The sequence below is a fragment of the Microtus ochrogaster genome, chromosome X (genome assembly GCF_000317375.1).
Source record: "Microtus ochrogaster isolate Prairie Vole_2 chromosome X, MicOch1.0, whole genome shotgun sequence".
NCBI lineage: Eukaryota > Metazoa > Chordata > Mammalia > Rodentia > Cricetidae > Microtus > Microtus ochrogaster.
In genome coordinates this window covers 39,281,991-39,299,219 of record NC_022026.1, presented here as the reverse complement: position 1 = coordinate 39,299,219, position 17,229 = coordinate 39,281,991, and the positions used below count along the sequence as shown (strand labels likewise).

At 41.2% G+C, this 17,229-nt stretch overlaps 1 protein-coding gene across 2 annotated transcripts in view; it reads right to left on the bottom strand.

Moving 5' to 3' along the window:
* Positions 1-1,667: 1,667 nt before the first annotated feature.
* The window catches only part of Wwc3 (WWC family member 3), a 108,977-nt gene continuing 93,415 nt past the window's right edge, over positions 1,668-17,229 (bottom strand). For both annotated transcript variants that reach the window (XM_013350590.2, XM_005358700.3), the window contains exons 13-23: positions 16,224-16,298; positions 15,249-15,335; positions 14,115-14,307; positions 13,589-13,756; positions 13,095-13,246; positions 11,525-11,690; positions 10,294-10,458; positions 8,547-8,639; positions 6,308-6,535; positions 5,581-5,708; positions 1,668-4,229 (exon numbers count right to left, since the gene is read on the bottom strand). In XM_013350590.2, the coding sequence (XP_013206044.2) occupies positions 4,163-4,229; positions 5,581-5,708; positions 6,308-6,535; positions 8,547-8,639; positions 10,294-10,458; positions 11,525-11,690; positions 13,095-13,246; positions 13,589-13,756; positions 14,115-14,307; positions 15,249-15,335; positions 16,224-16,298 (1,522 nt within the window). In that variant the 3' untranslated portion in view covers positions 1,668-4,162. The remainder of the gene's footprint in view (positions 4,230-5,580; positions 5,709-6,307; positions 6,536-8,546; positions 8,640-10,293; positions 10,459-11,524; positions 11,691-13,094; positions 13,247-13,588; positions 13,757-14,114; positions 14,308-15,248; positions 15,336-16,223; positions 16,299-17,229) is intronic.

Sequence of the window (17,229 nt, the reverse complement as noted above, 5' to 3'; positions counted from 1 at the left end):
CTTCTTTGGATAGACTTCACATTGCATATTTGTCTTTGGAACTATGTCAATATTTTAGATAGTTATAAAAATTTTTAAAGTAAGTTGACTTTACATTCCTAGTAAGACATACTTCAAGGTTGAAGAGACTGCAGGAAAAAATCCCAAATGGTTTCTGTCAAGTTGGGAGCATAGGCTCCAGCCCCTCGCATCTATCCCATCCCCCAGACCTGGTCTGCACTCCAAATCCCAGCAGGCCAGGTCCTGACCCCATCCCCGGGGAGGGAGGGGTCAGGACCACTTTTTTTCCCCAGGGTATTTAAATGAGCTCCCAAAAGAGGAACGCGCGGTCTCCTGGTCTCCTTGTTCCTGAGGCTTCCTGGTTCCCCCTGGGGCCACCCAAGAGCGCTGAACTCCCATTAAACCTGGATATTTCTTAATTTGGCTTGTTTTGATTTGGCTTGATTGGAAATTTTGCATCAGCAGGGATCTCACGTTAGAAAATATTCCTAACAGTTTCCAGTAATTCTATTGTCCGTAGAATTGTTGGTCTTATTCTCAAACTTGTGTACATGCGTTTACATGATATAGGTTAAAATAAATAAGTGGTGGTGCGATATTCTAGCACTGCCATTCATTTTTCCCTAGGAAACCATTTTTAAAAATCTAAAAATAGGATCTGCAGAGCCAACTCAGTAGTTAAGAGCATTGGCTGCTTTTCCAGATGTCTTGAGTTCAATTCCCAGCAACCACATGGTCGCTCACAGCCATCTGTAATGAAATCTGGTGCCCTCTTCTGGCCTGCAGGCATATATTATGAATAAATTAATTAAAAAATAATCTAGAAGTAATGACCAGCCTAGTAGCAATAAAGACCTCTAATAACAAAATATGTTGCCCTGAGAAAATGGTTAGTTCCAGTCCTGGGGCAATGAGTTGTGCAGGACAGTGGTAATGAAGCCATTTCAGACTACTAGGCTCAGAATAGAAGGACACAGAAGCTGGGCAGATTTCTCAAGTCAAAGATGGGTGAATTTGAGCACTAGGGACAAATCCAGTGCACTGAAACACTAGGCAATTTCACATACATGTAATAATGACGGTAAAGATCTCAGAAATAAACAACAAAAACAAATTGCTTACCACTGTATAGTGGTAGTATGATTTGCTTTTTTGAAAACCAGTAGGAAAAAAATAATCAAGCATTTATCATGCCTTTCCCACAGAAACTGTTTTCACAGGGTATCCAAACAGATAAGCTTCTCCTTTAACTATTTCAATTCATGATTAAAACAAACAAAGAAAAACAAACAAACAAGCTAGACTCAGAAGATTACCATTAACTAATCCTTAGGGGACCACTGGCTCTAGGTCTTATCAACAGTAGTTGACTTTACAAAAAAGTACAAGATATTGTAAGTCATGAGATGGTGACCATATGGAAATCTTACCAGTCATCCCTCTCAAAAAAGGAAAGAAATGAAAATGAACTTCAGTGTAATCAAGCTTCCAGATTTGACTACAGTTGGGGAGTGGCTTCTTCTGAGTTGAAACACTCTATCCTGGAAGAGTGAAATATGTACCCTACCATTGATGTAAATTCCCAGCACCATTTCTTCATTTATTTAAAAGACTCCATTAAATTATATATTCTCAAAAAAAACACAACCCACACATTTTAGTTTGTTCTTAAGGCAGGTTAGTTTAATTTTATAGAAGAAATACTTTCAAACGATACAGATGACACAATCATAGAAAACAGCGACAAAACAAAGAGATGAATACTGATTCTAACTTACTCCCACAACACAAGGTTACTTATTTCAGCAATAATCACCAAAGTCTGACAATGCAATTATTAGAGAAAGCAGAAAATCCAAATTCCCTTTTATACTTGGTGCTGTTTCAGAGACCCTGGTGGCAGAATTTGTGTTGTTGCTTAACCAGAGCTGCCCAGAGACAGTAGTTTTCTTTCTCACCAGGCTAAGCATACATACAAACTCACACAGCAGATGGAAACCTCCCCCAAACCCCTAAAGCCCACAGCCTTTCATTTGTCTGAAGTGGGTAATATATTCTGGGCATGCTAGTTTTAAGATGTTGGCAGCTGCTAGAAGGAAGCAAGTGAGGGTGTTGGGTACCATGTCTGGTAACAGCTAACATGCAGCAAACAGTCCCTATAACTAATACACCTGGACAATTCACCTTTGCAAAGCCAGATGGCAGGGAGAGATATTAGGGAAAGGTGTCAAACCCAGGTGCTCCTCCCTAGACTGATTCCAAAGCAGGGGCTGCATGTATTTCCTATCGGGCATGAGTAGGAAGACAATGTTCCCCACAGAAATTGGTATAAGGTAGGCAGTGATATTTCTGAGAAGTATGTCTGGTTTTTTTTTATTTTTTATTTATTTTTTTGGTATTGGCACAGTAGGTTTTCCTCAGCTTCTCCCTAATTTGAGTTGGCAGAAAAGCTACCTCATTCCAGGTAGAGAGTGGGCTGGGAAGAGTTGTCTCTGTGAGGCAGTGTCAGCCAAAGTTGGCTCTGGCTGGAGGTTAAGGTCCTAATATTCTGCAGGCATGGGAGTGAGTCTGCTGAGTAATACTGCTTGCTACTGGCAGTGCTTTAAGATTGGCACCTTGGGTCTCTACCACTATTATAGGTTCGTACAAAAAGGAAATTGGTGGGGATGGGGAAGCAAGGCTAGAAACAAGAATGCATAGCAAGAGATGACAACTGTATAAAACAAGGTTTTCAGTCTTACCACCACTGACAAATTCCATTGTCTGTGATTGGTCACATGTCAATGAAATGCTTTTACAAAATTCATTTTTAATAAATCAAAAAATGAAAGTAGGTTATACAAGGGAAGAGGTTATAGGATGAGAAAGGAGACCTGATTAAAAGGGGGGCATTTCCAAGGAGGGACAGGAAGATCTAGGAAGAGAGTTCTGTTTTCTTTGACATTTCCTGTGATTACTTCATTTATTTATTCAAGGCCTCAGAAAGAAAACACATTTATATAGAATAAATGTGTGCTAGGCAAACTAAATTGTTTGGCATTTAAAAGAATCATGGCATATTTTTATTCCATTAAATTTTCCCTCATTAGCTAGCTCTAAGATTCCATGAGGAATATTGGTTCACTCCAATATGAGAGAAGCATTCTGATGTAACTCAAATATTCCCCTGAAATGACTTGCTGGGTAAGCCATGTTACCCACATGCCCTTCTCTCCACACACACAAAAAGCACCTTCAAAGGTTACGTCTCTGCCTTTAGTAGCTGCTGTATTCATTCTTTTCACTTTCCTTCACAAAACAGTAGGGTAGTGGGAAAGTATTCCCACCCTGCTGTCTGTCAGACCGGTCAGAGGTGGCAAAGGTAGCTGCACATGCTATGACAAATGTAAGCAATGTGAACAGCCACCAGTCACCAGTGGACAGGCAGGCTGAAACCTGGGATGCCGGAGGCTCTGTTGCCAGCTTCAGATTTATGGTAAGCACAGAAAGATGCATTAGATGACAACACAGCAATGAAGAGCCATCAGTGCCCAGCACACTGAGCCCTACAATGCATACACAGCTTGCATAGTATGACTGAACCACTGCAGTTGATATTTTAACATAACACACAGAAAGTGAAAGTGTACAATATACATGGTAAATGCACCTATGAGAAACTGATACATGTGACAAATTCAGCACATAGTGTTTGCGTTTCAGGTGTCAGAAACAAAACCGGCCCCAAGTTCCATTCTACTGCATGGACAAATACTGAAGAACAAAATTTCAGTCTTAAAATACACCTTAAAGTCAGTATTTTCCTTCAAGGAAAAAAAGTACTATAAATAAATTACAATACAGTGAATTTGCCTGAACTCACTTCGTTTCTGTCTTCCAGCCTTTAAGTCAAATAAAACAGCGTAAAAACTGTACACTCTTAACATGATAGTTGATCTTTTATAAAATAACCTGTCTTCAGAGATGTCGATTTCACAACAAGGAAAAACCAAGCCCTGTTGCCGTCACTATTATAAAATATATATGTATAGATATATGTTTTTTTACAAAATGTGTATATTAATAGCTTTGCACAAATATTTTAAAGACAAATTTAGCTAATCTAAGAACTTCATGAAAATAAAACAGGCAGATAAATACTTCATGTGCACAAAGCACTACATCAAACGTCGTCAGCTGGGAGAGGAGGTATGTTAATCCTTGGTCTCGTAAAAAATGCTATCTTCTCCCTAGGATTGGAAAGAATTATATGTTAGAAGTGGTTCTTAAAAGGCTATGGTTGTAGCTCAGTGACAGAGTATGTCTAGTTTATGCCAGGCCCTAGAATCAATCACCAGTAGCAAAGGTGGGTAGGGGAGGGCTGAACTTAAATCGCCAGTGATTTAAAGACTTCTGGTGTGCTTATCTTTAGTGGCTAAAATACTAATTAGAATGTAGTAGGTGCGCAGGAAATACTTGTTCTATTAAGAAATTAATAAGAAGATGAAAAGTGTATGAATGAGTTCTAAATCAAATTTAGGGTAAGAAGTTATACTAAATGTAGTTATGTCAAGAATATGAATATTAAAGATTTCAAAACATTAAGGTTGAAAGTCAAACATAGCATTTAGCAATAGAAAGGGCTACAACAGGCAAATGTTACAATATGGATGACCTGCAGAAACGTGATGCTAAATGCAATGAGCAAGACTCAGAAAACTACATGGGGCATGATCCCTGTGCAGAGGATGCAAATGAAGAGAGATAGGGAGCATGCTGCTCACTGCTCCTTGGCAGGGCTCAGAGAGGGGGATGGGCTTGACCACCAAGAGGGTTTGTATGAAGCACTTTTCTTTGGGGATGATGTCAGTGTTTAAAAACCAAATGGAGGGAGTAGTAGCAGCATGGCATTATTGATGCAGCAAATGCTATTAAAGTGTTTGTTTTAAATGTGTTCATTTTATACTTTTTGAATTTCACTATAATTTTTTACAGCCACAAAGAATACAGATATAATAGTTCAATTAATTCTTCCATGAAAACTTTAGTTGCTTTTACAGGTAAACCCAATCTATGCAATTAAAATCCAAGACAATAGTTATTCTAATGTGGAAAAGTACATGTTGACAAAAGCTTGATCCTGTGACAAGTCTTGATCACTAAATTATATGATATACATTTTTGCAGTTTGTAGATTTTGTTTCAGTTAATTAAAAAGGAAAGGTGACAAGGATGTGTGTATGTATGCAAATTAGTTACCTACAGTAGCAAATGTTCAGAAAGCAGCATCTGGTTAATAAAATAGAACAACTGGGTGAATTATAGATAAAACATTATGTTCAAATAAGTTAACAGAGTATGTAGCATCCTGGGATATTTTAATTTTTAAACAACAGACTTCCACATTATGATTACAGGTGACATAAAAAAGTATAAAATATAAAAATTAGAAGAAAACACCAAAATGTTATTAGTGGCAGGACATGCTGCTTACAGTAGATACCTGATGACTGTGCCTTTTGTATTAACCTATGTGATGTGCCATGGTGATAGGAAAGCAGTGAGCTGTAATATTGGGCACAGGGTCCACTTCCCCCCTACCTAAAGGTCTGCACTTGGATAGGCTCCTTATGGTTCTGCCCTCTCAGCTGGTAGATCTCTTTGGAAGCCTTCTTCAGCATCTTCTCAGCTACTTGTTCTTGATGGTAGTCAAGTTTGGTCTGTCTTGTCTGCAACAGAAACATTTAATGAGCAAGACTTTCTACTGCTACCTAGAAAAAAAAAGAATGGCCAGGCAGTGGTGGCACAGGCCTTTGATCCCAGCACCCAGGAGGCAGAGTCAGGTGAATCTGTGAGTTTGAGGCCAGCCTTGTCTATTACACAGAAAACCCTATCTAGAAATCCCCCCCCCCACACCCAATAATGAATGCCTTCACTTCTATGCTTGGAGTCCAGAAGATGCAACATCAGCCACAAAGATCCTGAAGAAAAGCCAGCCCTTTCTGTAACCAGAGGAAATCTTCACAGAAATGCCTGTAGGTGGTTGCAGTGGCTGAAGCCAGGCCTGCCAGAATGTGGCCCCAGGACATTCTTCACACAAGGCAGGGAGGACCTAGGGGCCCTACACTCACCTGAGAGAACCTCTAGGTGTCCACTGGTACCACCATAAATGTTCATAGTAGGGGAGAATGTCATAAAACAAGTCCCAGGATCTTTTCAATTACTACATTATAGGAACACTCACAACTAGAGCTCAGGTAGGCAATCATGGATAAAAACAGCTGGGGAGTTCTAAAAGGAGTCTAGAGCAGGCCCTTGGTCCTCTTACCTGTCTTTCTGCTTCCTTCAGTAGGCTACGGAACCGCTCATCTCGGAGCACCCAGTGTGGGAGGTCAGTCTGGCCCCGCAGCTGGGCATCTTCCAGACGCTGCCTCAGATCCCGGAGGGTTCCAATCTCCTCATTCAGCTGCCGCTGCCGAGTCCTGGAGGCCTGGAGGTCCAGCTCCAGGTCCAGGGAGGTACGGGCCATGAGCTCTGCCAGAGATGACCTGCAGGGCTGTGGAAAGCAGGCAGGGGGCACCATTGAGCTTGCACAAGGCATAAAGCTGGTGCAGGCATCATTTTCTGGAAAGTTCTTCCACAATTAACAGGAGATGGCTATGATACAATAATTTCTTTAAGCACAACCTATCCCAAATCCACATTTGAAAAAAAACCTAGATTCTGGAGCCAGGCAGTGGTGGTACACACCTTTAATCCTAGCACTAGGGAGGCAGAGGCAGGTGGATCTCTGTGAGTTTACGGCTAGTCTGTTCTACAAGAGCTAGTTCCTGGACAGGTTCCAAAGCTACAAAGAAACCTTGTTTCAAAAAACAAAACAAAACAAACAAACAAACAAACAACAACAACAAAAAGATTCTGGCAAGATTAAATCTCTACTTCAATATTAAAATTAGGAACAACAAACCTTTTTCTTTAATAATGGCCTACAACTGTATTTGTAAATATATACAGCAACAGACCCTTATATATGGAGCTGACAGGATAAAAAATGAACATACTTAGACATGCCATTTCAAAATGTAAGTCCAAAGCAGCAAAATGTGCATTTCTTTGGTTTTTAGATTTCATTTTTGACTTATATCTGAAAAGTACAACTGGCAACACACAAAAGTGACCTTAAAAATTAAGTAATGTGGGGCTGGAGAGATGGCTCAGTGGTTAAGAGCACTGTCTGCTCTTCCAGAGGTCCTGAGTTCAATTCCCAGCAACCACATGGTGGCTCCAAACCATCTGTAAAGAGATCTGGTGCCCTCCTCTGGCGTGTGGAGGCAGGAAGTTGTATACATAATAAATAAATCTTTAAAAAAAATTAAGTAATGTTTAAGACAGAGGGGAAATACTAAATACATAAAAGCAGGAAAGTCTGGTGTTTCTGGCATCCAAAGGGTCAAGGTCAAGGATGGTACTCAACAAGAGAGCATAGGACAGTAACAAAGAATGACTCAGTTCACAATGTTCATGCTGCTGCTGTTCAGACACAACTGCAGCCCAATCATACGCTTTCTTAGATTTCTCAGTCTGAAACTAATCTGTATACCAACATCACATGGGAATCTTGGATTTTTAAAATATTTATTCCAAAGGATGCTTGCCCAGAAAAGACAAGGACTTACCTAATACCTTACAAACTATAACTTTTAAAGCTGGCATGGTAGAAAGAGAAGAAAAAAACCTTGGCAAGTAAAAGCAATGAAAGCTATAGGACAGTTCTTTGTAGAAGCATGCTGTATGCTGAGAAACTCAGATCTAGAGGTTGAAGAGATGCTAAATGTTGAGCACCATGTACTGCTCTTGTAAAGAACCTGAATTGGGTTCCCAGTACCCATGCCAGGTGGCTTACAACTGCCTATAACTCAGTCTCCAGGGCATCAGGCACCCTCTCCAGGATTCCACAGCAAGTGCACTCACTTATGCACATATTTCCACCCGTGACATACTCCCACACATATACATAGCCTATAACTCAGTCTCCATGGCATCAGGCACCCTCTCCAGGATTCCACAGCATGTGCACTCACTTATGCACATGTTCCCACCCGTGACATACTCCCACACATATACACAGTCTATAACTCAGTCTCCAGGGCATCAGGCACCCTCTCCAGGATTCCACAGCAAGTGCACTCACTTATGCACATGTTCCCACCCGTGACACACTCCCACACATATACACATAATTGAAAGTAAAAAGAAAACATAAAAAGAAGCCCAAATTTGCCAACCCTTTATATAATTTTCTGTCAAAAATGAAAAATAACATCATGTAGAAATGATTATTCATTTATTACAACTAAGAAAATAATGATCACAAGTGATATAGAATCAAGAAATGTTAATAGCATTATGCCACTATTACATTTTATAAAGAAGTTACAAAGAAATAAAAATATTGTCATTTAATTAATGTGGCTTTAACTATTTGCTAAAATAATACATTTATAAAGAGGATTATACAAATAAAACAGAGTGAATATAGACTCCATATTAGTTTCTGTAGCACACACCTGTTTGTAGCGAAGGGTTCGCCTTTCCAAAGTATTTCGAACAAAGTGGGACTTCCTGGGCAGTGTTGAACTGTCACTGTCACTACGATAAAGCTGCACCAAAAAAATGATATTCAGAAACAAGTTATGAGACATTTTATATTCATTCACTGTGTATCCCAAATGGGATTCTTTTTTTTTTTTAACTTCTCCCAGGCATTTAAAACTCTTGACCTAGAGAAGAGTTAAGGGAAAACAAAGACAAAACCACAACCGAAACCAAAATGAAGCAAACAAAACTGCCAACCTGGTCTTTTTTCATGCTTGTCAACTTAACCACATTGACTTTCTACACTGATCAGATCAACCATACTTCTGTGCTATCCATACCAACTACAATTTCATATTAGGTAAGATGCTTATAAAAGCAGGTATTGTCTTCAGTATGTTTCATTGTTTAGCAATCATTCACATTTGCTATTTATTTCTGGTTTTAGTAAAATGACTTTCTGGAAAAAGAGACTCATTCCTGGTAGAAGGGCAAGCCAACATTCACCAAGCCCTGCTGTGTGAGTCAAGGGAAAGGTGTGGTTTCAAAGAGGAAAATAAAGAATACTTCTTTATGGGAGCCCCTAAGGATTTCATGTAGTGATGGATCAATGCCTGTCTATGTGAGTGCCCAAGTCTTGCCTTCCCAGTTTTATTTTCTGTACCAGTTTATAGCAGATATTCAGGAAATGCAGTGGTAGAGAAGCTTACTTGCCCTGTGGTCATGCCAACATGCATATAAATAGCAAGGCTTCTAACACCATCACCAATAAATGCAGTCTTTTTTTTAATGCAGGGCACAGAGCTCAACCAAGCAACTGTCAGTCTTCTTCTAAGCAGCAAACTCTGCCCGACTACCACCCAATTGTCAAAAAGCACCTGAATCTGCTTCCTGGTGGTTCTGCCAGAGCAGAGGCTACAAATAGACTATGAGGATGGTATTTAGAAAAGTATGTCCCATGACCTATATGAGCATCATGACCATTTTCTCTTAAAAACCCTTTTACTGTCCAGATCAGTGGTGTTATTGTCATCCTGGTCCTACCTAATCAGCTCAAACTCACTGTACTCCTTTCAATGACTACAGTAGCTTGGACCACCTGCCTGTGGGTTCTCAATCCATGTACACATCAGAACTTCAAAAGTTCTAATTCTTATGTCCCACCTGTGTCAGTTACAAGTGTCTAGGAGCAGGACCTGAGTGTCAGTATTTAGTAAAGCCTTCCAATGTGATATGACTGTGTATATCCACCACTCCCGAAAGTATAACGAATTGGAATGCACTCCTTAGAGCCTACAGGCTTCAAATTCTGGTACCTTGCTGCTCAGCCACTCAACCATGCCTCAGAACTTCTAAGGAACATGCTAGTACAACCTATAGATCTCTATCCAACTCAAGACTGTCCCCATTCTGACTTGCTGTTTTTGAGGTTGATGTCACAACATTTACCTTGCCTCCATGAGATGGAACACATAGAATAGTGAAAATCTGTGGGAGGTAGAATTCAGAGGAAACCCAAAAATCAACAGGCTCAGGGCCAGGTGGCAAGCTGAGTTCCTAGCACTCAACTTTATCTCCAATCATATATGGTGTTCATTCATTCATTGGAATGTCTTGTGAGAATATGCATGTCTTTTAGCAGAAATAGTAAAAATGAGAACTTGACAAAGAGAATGAAGAAGAAAATATTGCAGACAGGGTAGATGAATTTCAACTCACCCTGCAAACATACTGGCTTCTTGCTCCTGGTGAGAAGGTCTGTGAGCGCACAATGGTGCTGCTGCGGACGAAGGGAGATCCTCGGGCACGGCGGCTAAGCCTTTCCTTGTGAACACTCACTGGTTCCTCTAGCAAAAGGTCTTCTGTGGTGGTCTCTTTGTCAACCTAGGTAGTAGCCTTTTTGTTACTCCCATAGTACAAATGATACATTTAGTGTGAATAACCTCCTCTCCGAAGTTTCCTCTTGCTAGTCTACCTGCCTTTTTAAAACTACCATGCAGAAGTGGCATTATAAGAAGGTATAGTAGTTCGGTTTCTCACTCCTTACTCCTATTCAACTCTGTTTTTCTATTTTTGGAGACAGAATTTATGTAGCCAAGACTGGTATGAAACTCACTGTATACTACATGTTGACCTTGAACACATGGCAATCTTGCTGCCTTATCCTGTAAGCGGTGGCATGAGAAAATGTACTACCAGAATGCACTGAAGAAATGCCAGGCTTTTTCCATAGAAATTACACCATCTCACAACCTAATCCTTTCCAAAACATAAATGTAAATAAAGAAAGGGGAAAACCTCAACACGCCTCTACAGTCACTCATTTGGTGGCTACTTCTCCAGGTTATAAGCAGTAGAAGAGCAGCAATTCCTGGAAGCCTGGTCTAAAACACCTGTTCTAATCTGCTTCACCCAAGGGGAGGGTTCATACTGCTGTTTCAGGCACCTTGGTGGTAGCATGTTCAGAATATTTATCTGAATAGTTAGGGTAATAGCATTTAAATGAGGTATAGATACAATGTCAATTGCTCAAAACATATTTGTCCCTAAAGATGAGAATGGATCACCACAGAATGGTGTAAAAAGCTCCCTTTTATGTTACAGCTCTCTTTTCCTTGTAATATATGGGTGATGAACATTTATGTAAGACCTGCTGTGCCCACGTTAAGTTCTTACAGATCTTAGGCAATGCTATTGTTCAGCATTTAGTAATACAGAGCCCTTGCTTAGCTATTACCTTCAAATGCCACACATTTCCATTGCTATTAGTGAGCACATGTTCTACTCCTACATGTAAGTATGCCAATCTAGCTTCCTACAAGTGCACTTGCCTCTCTTCTACTCTGTCCCTCACACTTTCTATAATAAGTATTGCGACATACCTCCCCTCTCCTTCTAGGACTGGCCAGGTACTGTACATTCAAAGGTCCTTTTGAGACTTTCTACTTACCTTTAGAGGCAGGAGTTGGAGTTTCTCAGGGTTGTAAGAATCTACCTGGCCAGTAAACACATGCCCATGGATGGAGTCCACACCAGTGTAACAGGAGTCTGGGTAGTTGGGGCTGGTCTGGGTACAGTTGCTACAGCCACTATCAACTGAGTCAGCCTGCCAACTCCTAAAGGTAAACATTGCAATAGCCCATGAAAAGTTCATCAGAGCTGATGCCGTTCATAGATGTCTGAAGAGCAAAGCAGCAGAAAGAGCAAAGAAAACCTGTTTCTGTTCAGTGATTAAAGACCACTGCTGTTCTCATAAAGTAGGACTATTTCTGGTTTCTAAGGAAGACAGTACTTATATTTCTCTATCACCCAATTGGAGTCACTTAAGGTACCAAAATCTCTAGCAGAAAATGCCCTCAAATGTGCTGTCTAGCCATTAACAGAATACTCTATTCTTTTGCCAGATGCTCCAAAAGCACATTTCTGTCTAAACTAAATTCAGGAAAAGTCAGGTGAAGAAACTGAACTTCACAAAAACAATATTCTTCATGGAAATCTGTGGAAGGAATTTAACATGGAAATGGCTCCATAGTGGATCAGTCAAACCACTTCACCAGAGGTGCTCATTCACCTGAACTATTCATCCATTTCTCACAGGCCTTTACAGTCAAGGAGTCACTAACAGGTCACTTCAAGCAGTAACAGAAAGAGAAGCTGGCTGGTTATGTAATAATATGCTTCCACGAGGAGTGTGTCCAGAAGAGGAAAGTTCACAAAGGCAAAATGAATTTGTGTTAGAACAGGGTCAGAGGGAAGGAGGAATGGGGATGACTGATAATGGAGGTGGTGGATGGTATTTTCATTTTATGACATTTTTCTTCATAGCTGAGTTTGGTTAAAAAAACATGGCATACTGAAGTTATACATCAAATTATTGAATTGCATACTGCGAATTGCAGATAAATGGAATCTCTATAAGGTGGGTTATAACAACAATGGAAGTGTAGCTCAGTGGTATAATACCTGCCCAGAATGTACAAAGCCTCAGGTTTAATTCTCAGTATCGTAAAAGAAATGAAACATAGAACAAAAAGCTTAAAGAACTTTGAGTCAGGGATAGTGGCATATGCCTATAAGCCTAGCACTCAGAAGGCTTTGGCAAGAGAACTCCAAAGCCACCTTGGGCTAAATACTAAAAACCCATTTCCAAAAACCAAAAGGGGGAGGAACTTTGTTATCATTAGTCTCAGCAGAGGGGAGTCCTGAAAAGAAATCCTGGAATTAAAGGAAGAGGACTGGGCACAGAGCTCTGGGTATTTCTCCAATTCAGATCACCAGGAAATTACCCACCAGAATCTGGCTCCTGAGCAATGGTATGGTAGCATCACCCAGAACATTCTAGAGAGGCAAAGAGGAGAAACACAACTTGCATCTATAAACACTCCCCTGAGAGCCATGTTGACTGGCACTGGGAAGACTAACCTGTCTGCAAGAACTTCATTTCACCTCCCTAAGGTACTGCACAGAGAGAGTTCTGCCTCTTACTGTGGCCTTAGAATGGCAGGGGACTATTCACTCACCTCTCAGATACAGCCTCTCCCTGCTCTTCCTTGCGCTCCATCTCCAGAATCTCCTCCTCAGTATATTCTAGCTTTACACGCTCCTCTGCAAGCTCTTTCTCCACAGCTCGTAGTTGTGCTGTGGTTCTGGCCAGCAGCACTGTCACTGCATCCTGAAGAAGGAAAGGATGCTTTAGAACCAGATAACCTCTTGACCACACAGGAGAACAAACCCCACCATTCATAGCAACACACTGTTCGCCCTGTGCCTACAGCTCTATGTCTACAAATTAGTACAAATCATAAACATGTTTGCATTAAAAATTTGTTTTCAGAAAGTGGCCTTGTGTATGACCATGCTCCCATCTGATTCCTTCCCTTGAAATTCCTTCAATGATAACACATGCTGACTTTTAGTCTATAAGGAAACTTCTTAGAAATGAATACCTGGAGCAAAGCCAGTCTCAAAGTCAAGAAAACAGTCATAATTGGCTCCTTGAGCCAGGGCCATGTACCGTCTTTCCGGAGCTTGCCTGCGTGGTGTCCTGTGTGGTACTCTCCAGAACTCGCACAGGTTCTTTTGGCCTAGGAGGCTCAGGGCTGGCAAAGACCTGTACAGGATACCAGCGCAGCTGCATGTCGCTTGAATTGTCACAGTCGGCCAAGTTTATCTGAGCAATGCCCTGCATGGGTGTTAAAAATAAAATTCAGAACCAGTCTTTTACAATGTTATTTCATAACTGTGGTCCGTTAATATAGAAAATTTGACTGCCAGAATCCACACAGTAAAAGGAGAATGAAAATGCTCCTCTGACCCCCACATATGCACTGGACCATGCACGCCTCACTCCTACTTGTCTCACCCCCATACAATGTATATACAAAACATAAATGAGGAAGAATAAAAACAAATGACAGATGAAATTAGGAACAAAGAAGCAATGGAGGGAGAAAGAAAAGAAGACGAAGAGAAAAAGGGAAAGGAAAAGAGGGGAAGAAGAGCACCATAAAAGCTAGCAGAAGCGTTGCTGCTACACATACCAGCAATTCTTCCTGTAGCTGAGGATTCACTGAACACACATATAGCTGCAGTGATTTCAGTGTCAACATGCTGGAATGCACAGGGATTCTGAACACTTCATTAAACACCAGTGGAGCTTGGAATTCCAGAGACTTGGAACAGTAAGTGTTGGGAGTGCCAGAGTCGAGTGGGGGCAAGTAGACGCGGATGTGGCTGGGAGCAGAGGGGAGGAAACATGTTGGTAGGCAGCATGGACTAATATGCACACTTGTTGGTATGACAACAGTGGTGTGGTTCCCAACATCCATGTCCAATGGAGCTAATACATCTCTGTAGATTAGATGGAAAATGCCTGACTGGCCAAGATAAGACTGGGGGCTGTGAGATTCTGCTGGACACTTGGCTTCAGCAGGAGCTCTTCTGTTCTTTCCTCACAGTTCTAGAATTCACAGACATAAAGCCTGTTTCCTGTGCTTTCTACCCACAGCCTGGAACTTGGCACATAGTTAAGAAGACTGAAGTATTTGTGACCACTGCTGTGTGTATCACCAAGTGAACTGAATCCCAATGTGGATCCCCACGTTTACAATGCTAGTTCATAAGGAATGGATGGGGATGAGTACCTTAGGTTTGATTGGCCCATTATTGGCAGCCCCCACCTTAGTGAGACCCTCCACAAGTACCCACCTAGGGACAGAGAGCACAGAGAACCAGAAATTCTACACTGAGACTAAGGTCACCAGCAGACTGCCAAATGGTCCTAATTCCCATTTCCTGTTACTGTCCTTAGCCAAGGGTTCCCCAAATCTTGTCTCAGGCCTCTTGATACAAATCATGGGATCACAGAGTGGAATGGGTTTGCACCTTCACCACTCCGCCCTTTGAGAACATGGTAATCTTCAACATTACTAGTGGCAGCAAGACCACACCAAATGCCTCAACTAATTAACTACGCACATATATAAATATATATTCCTTTGTACTTTACACAGATGTTTCCAACTGTTTTACTGAAATTCAGGCTCCCAAATTGCTTTTCTCTCCCCAGTCTGCCAAGCAGAATAGGCAAAGAGTTATTTCAATGCAGAGGAATGCCGGAGGAAGGTCATCACTAGCAATACACAGCCTCCAGGTCTCCAATACCAGGAACTTACATTTTGCAGTCTTCCTTCATCACCGGCCCAGCAAGGTTCCTCAGTTGCAGCACATGCACAAGGAGATATTCATTTGTACTGTCATGCCTAGAAAATAAAGCTCATGTTCATGGGCTACAAATTCCCCATGGAGGAAATGACCCTGTGATTCAACTGCAACAGTGGCCACAGACTGAAGGACACTTTACCCTATCCTATCCCCAAGGGACATTGGTGATATCTGGAAGCTTTATTATTATCAAAAGTGCAAAGGAAGTGTCAAGTGGATGGATGTCAAGGACATAATTGAATACCCTACAGTGTACAAGATGGGAAACCATAGCAAAGAATGGCCCAATTTTAAATGTCAACAGTTTTAGCACTAAAACCTGGAACACAATAACAAGAATGGACAATCCAAAACTACAGAAACCTGAACATCCTTCTCTGCCAGCATAAAAATCATGGCACCTGCTTTTACTGAAACTGTAAATTAGGGCCATTGTTACAGACCACTGGATGACCTACCTATTCTGGGGATAAGGGAAGGACCCTGATATCTGTACTTCTAGAAACACACTGTCAACTTCTAGCATAAATGTGGAAAATATACCTCCAAGATCTTGCATTTGATGAAACTTTGAGCATCCCACCTTTCTGACTTCTAAGTCTTGAGTTAACAGTCCTCAGTTGTAGTATCAGCGATGAAAGAGTAATGCAGCCACTTTTCTCTGTCCCTCCTTCATTCTACCCTAGTCAACTCATCTGAGACTAAAGTAAGATTTGACCTAACAAGAATGGGGAAGCAACATCTGGGTCATGGGGACCCTCCACCCCCCTTCACCTGGCCATAGAAATGAGAACCACGATGAAGCAGGTCCCCATTTACAGGGCATCTTTAAGGCTAAAAGGTGACTGGGAATATCAAAGGTGACTGAATACCACAAAAGTGGGCCCTGTACCACAGGGCATCTTGAAGTTGGCTTCTATACTCACAGATATCCCACATAGATTTGAGGCTCATTGTTTCCATTTGTGTCTCCCAAAGCAGTCTCTTCAGAATCTTCATTTCTGAACATAATGGTAAATTCATCAGGTTTATTCCAAAAGGACTGAGCATTATAGATATGTATACTTTCTCTCATGCTCAGGGTGTCCTTTACTAAGAAAAGCTTTATCAAACTGTGACTCATTAAGGGGCTCAAAGGGCATGGCTGGTACTCCAGGGTCCATCACGTGTTATCTTACGGGTACCTGCCCACAAACTTCTTCCTTTCTCCCTTGGTTTAAGAAAAGAAATTATTTGTTTTTATTTTTATGTAATAAGTATTTTCCTGAGCATAAATATATGCACTATGGACATATAGGGGCCATGAAGGCCAGAAGAAGGCATTGGAACCCTGGAAATGAAATAATAGATGGTTGTGAGCTGCTATGTAGGTACTGGGAACTGAACTCAGATCCTCCATAAGAGTGTCAATTGCCCTTAACCACTGAGCCATCTCTCCAGCTTACCTCTTTTAGACAGGGTTTTAGACCAGGTTTTAGACAGGGTCTTGCTATCATGAGCCAGGTTGGCCCAGAGCTCACTAGCCCAAAGTTGCCTCAAAATTGTGGCAATTTTTCCTATCTCAGCCTCTATAATGCTGAAATTATAGGTATGACCTGCAACAACAGGTGTCGTGTTTTGTACTTGTATTTTTGTTTTGTTTCCACCATAGGGGACTCCCTATTGCTGAAGAACTAAAGGAGGAAGAAAGGGAGGAAAGGGAAAGGTCCCTTGCATGTAATGTATATACTTGGTCTTTTTCAGCTTTACTGGCCAGGACCAGGGAAAAAAACCCATTCAAGAACAACACAATAAGAACCAGCCTCCAGAGGCATTTCCCCAACCTCCCAAAGACTAAAGGAGGCAGAAACATGTACATTGTGCTGTAAACAAAGTTCCATATAGATCCTTTGTGTGCATACCAGTAATGCTCTGGCAAGTGTACTTAAAGAT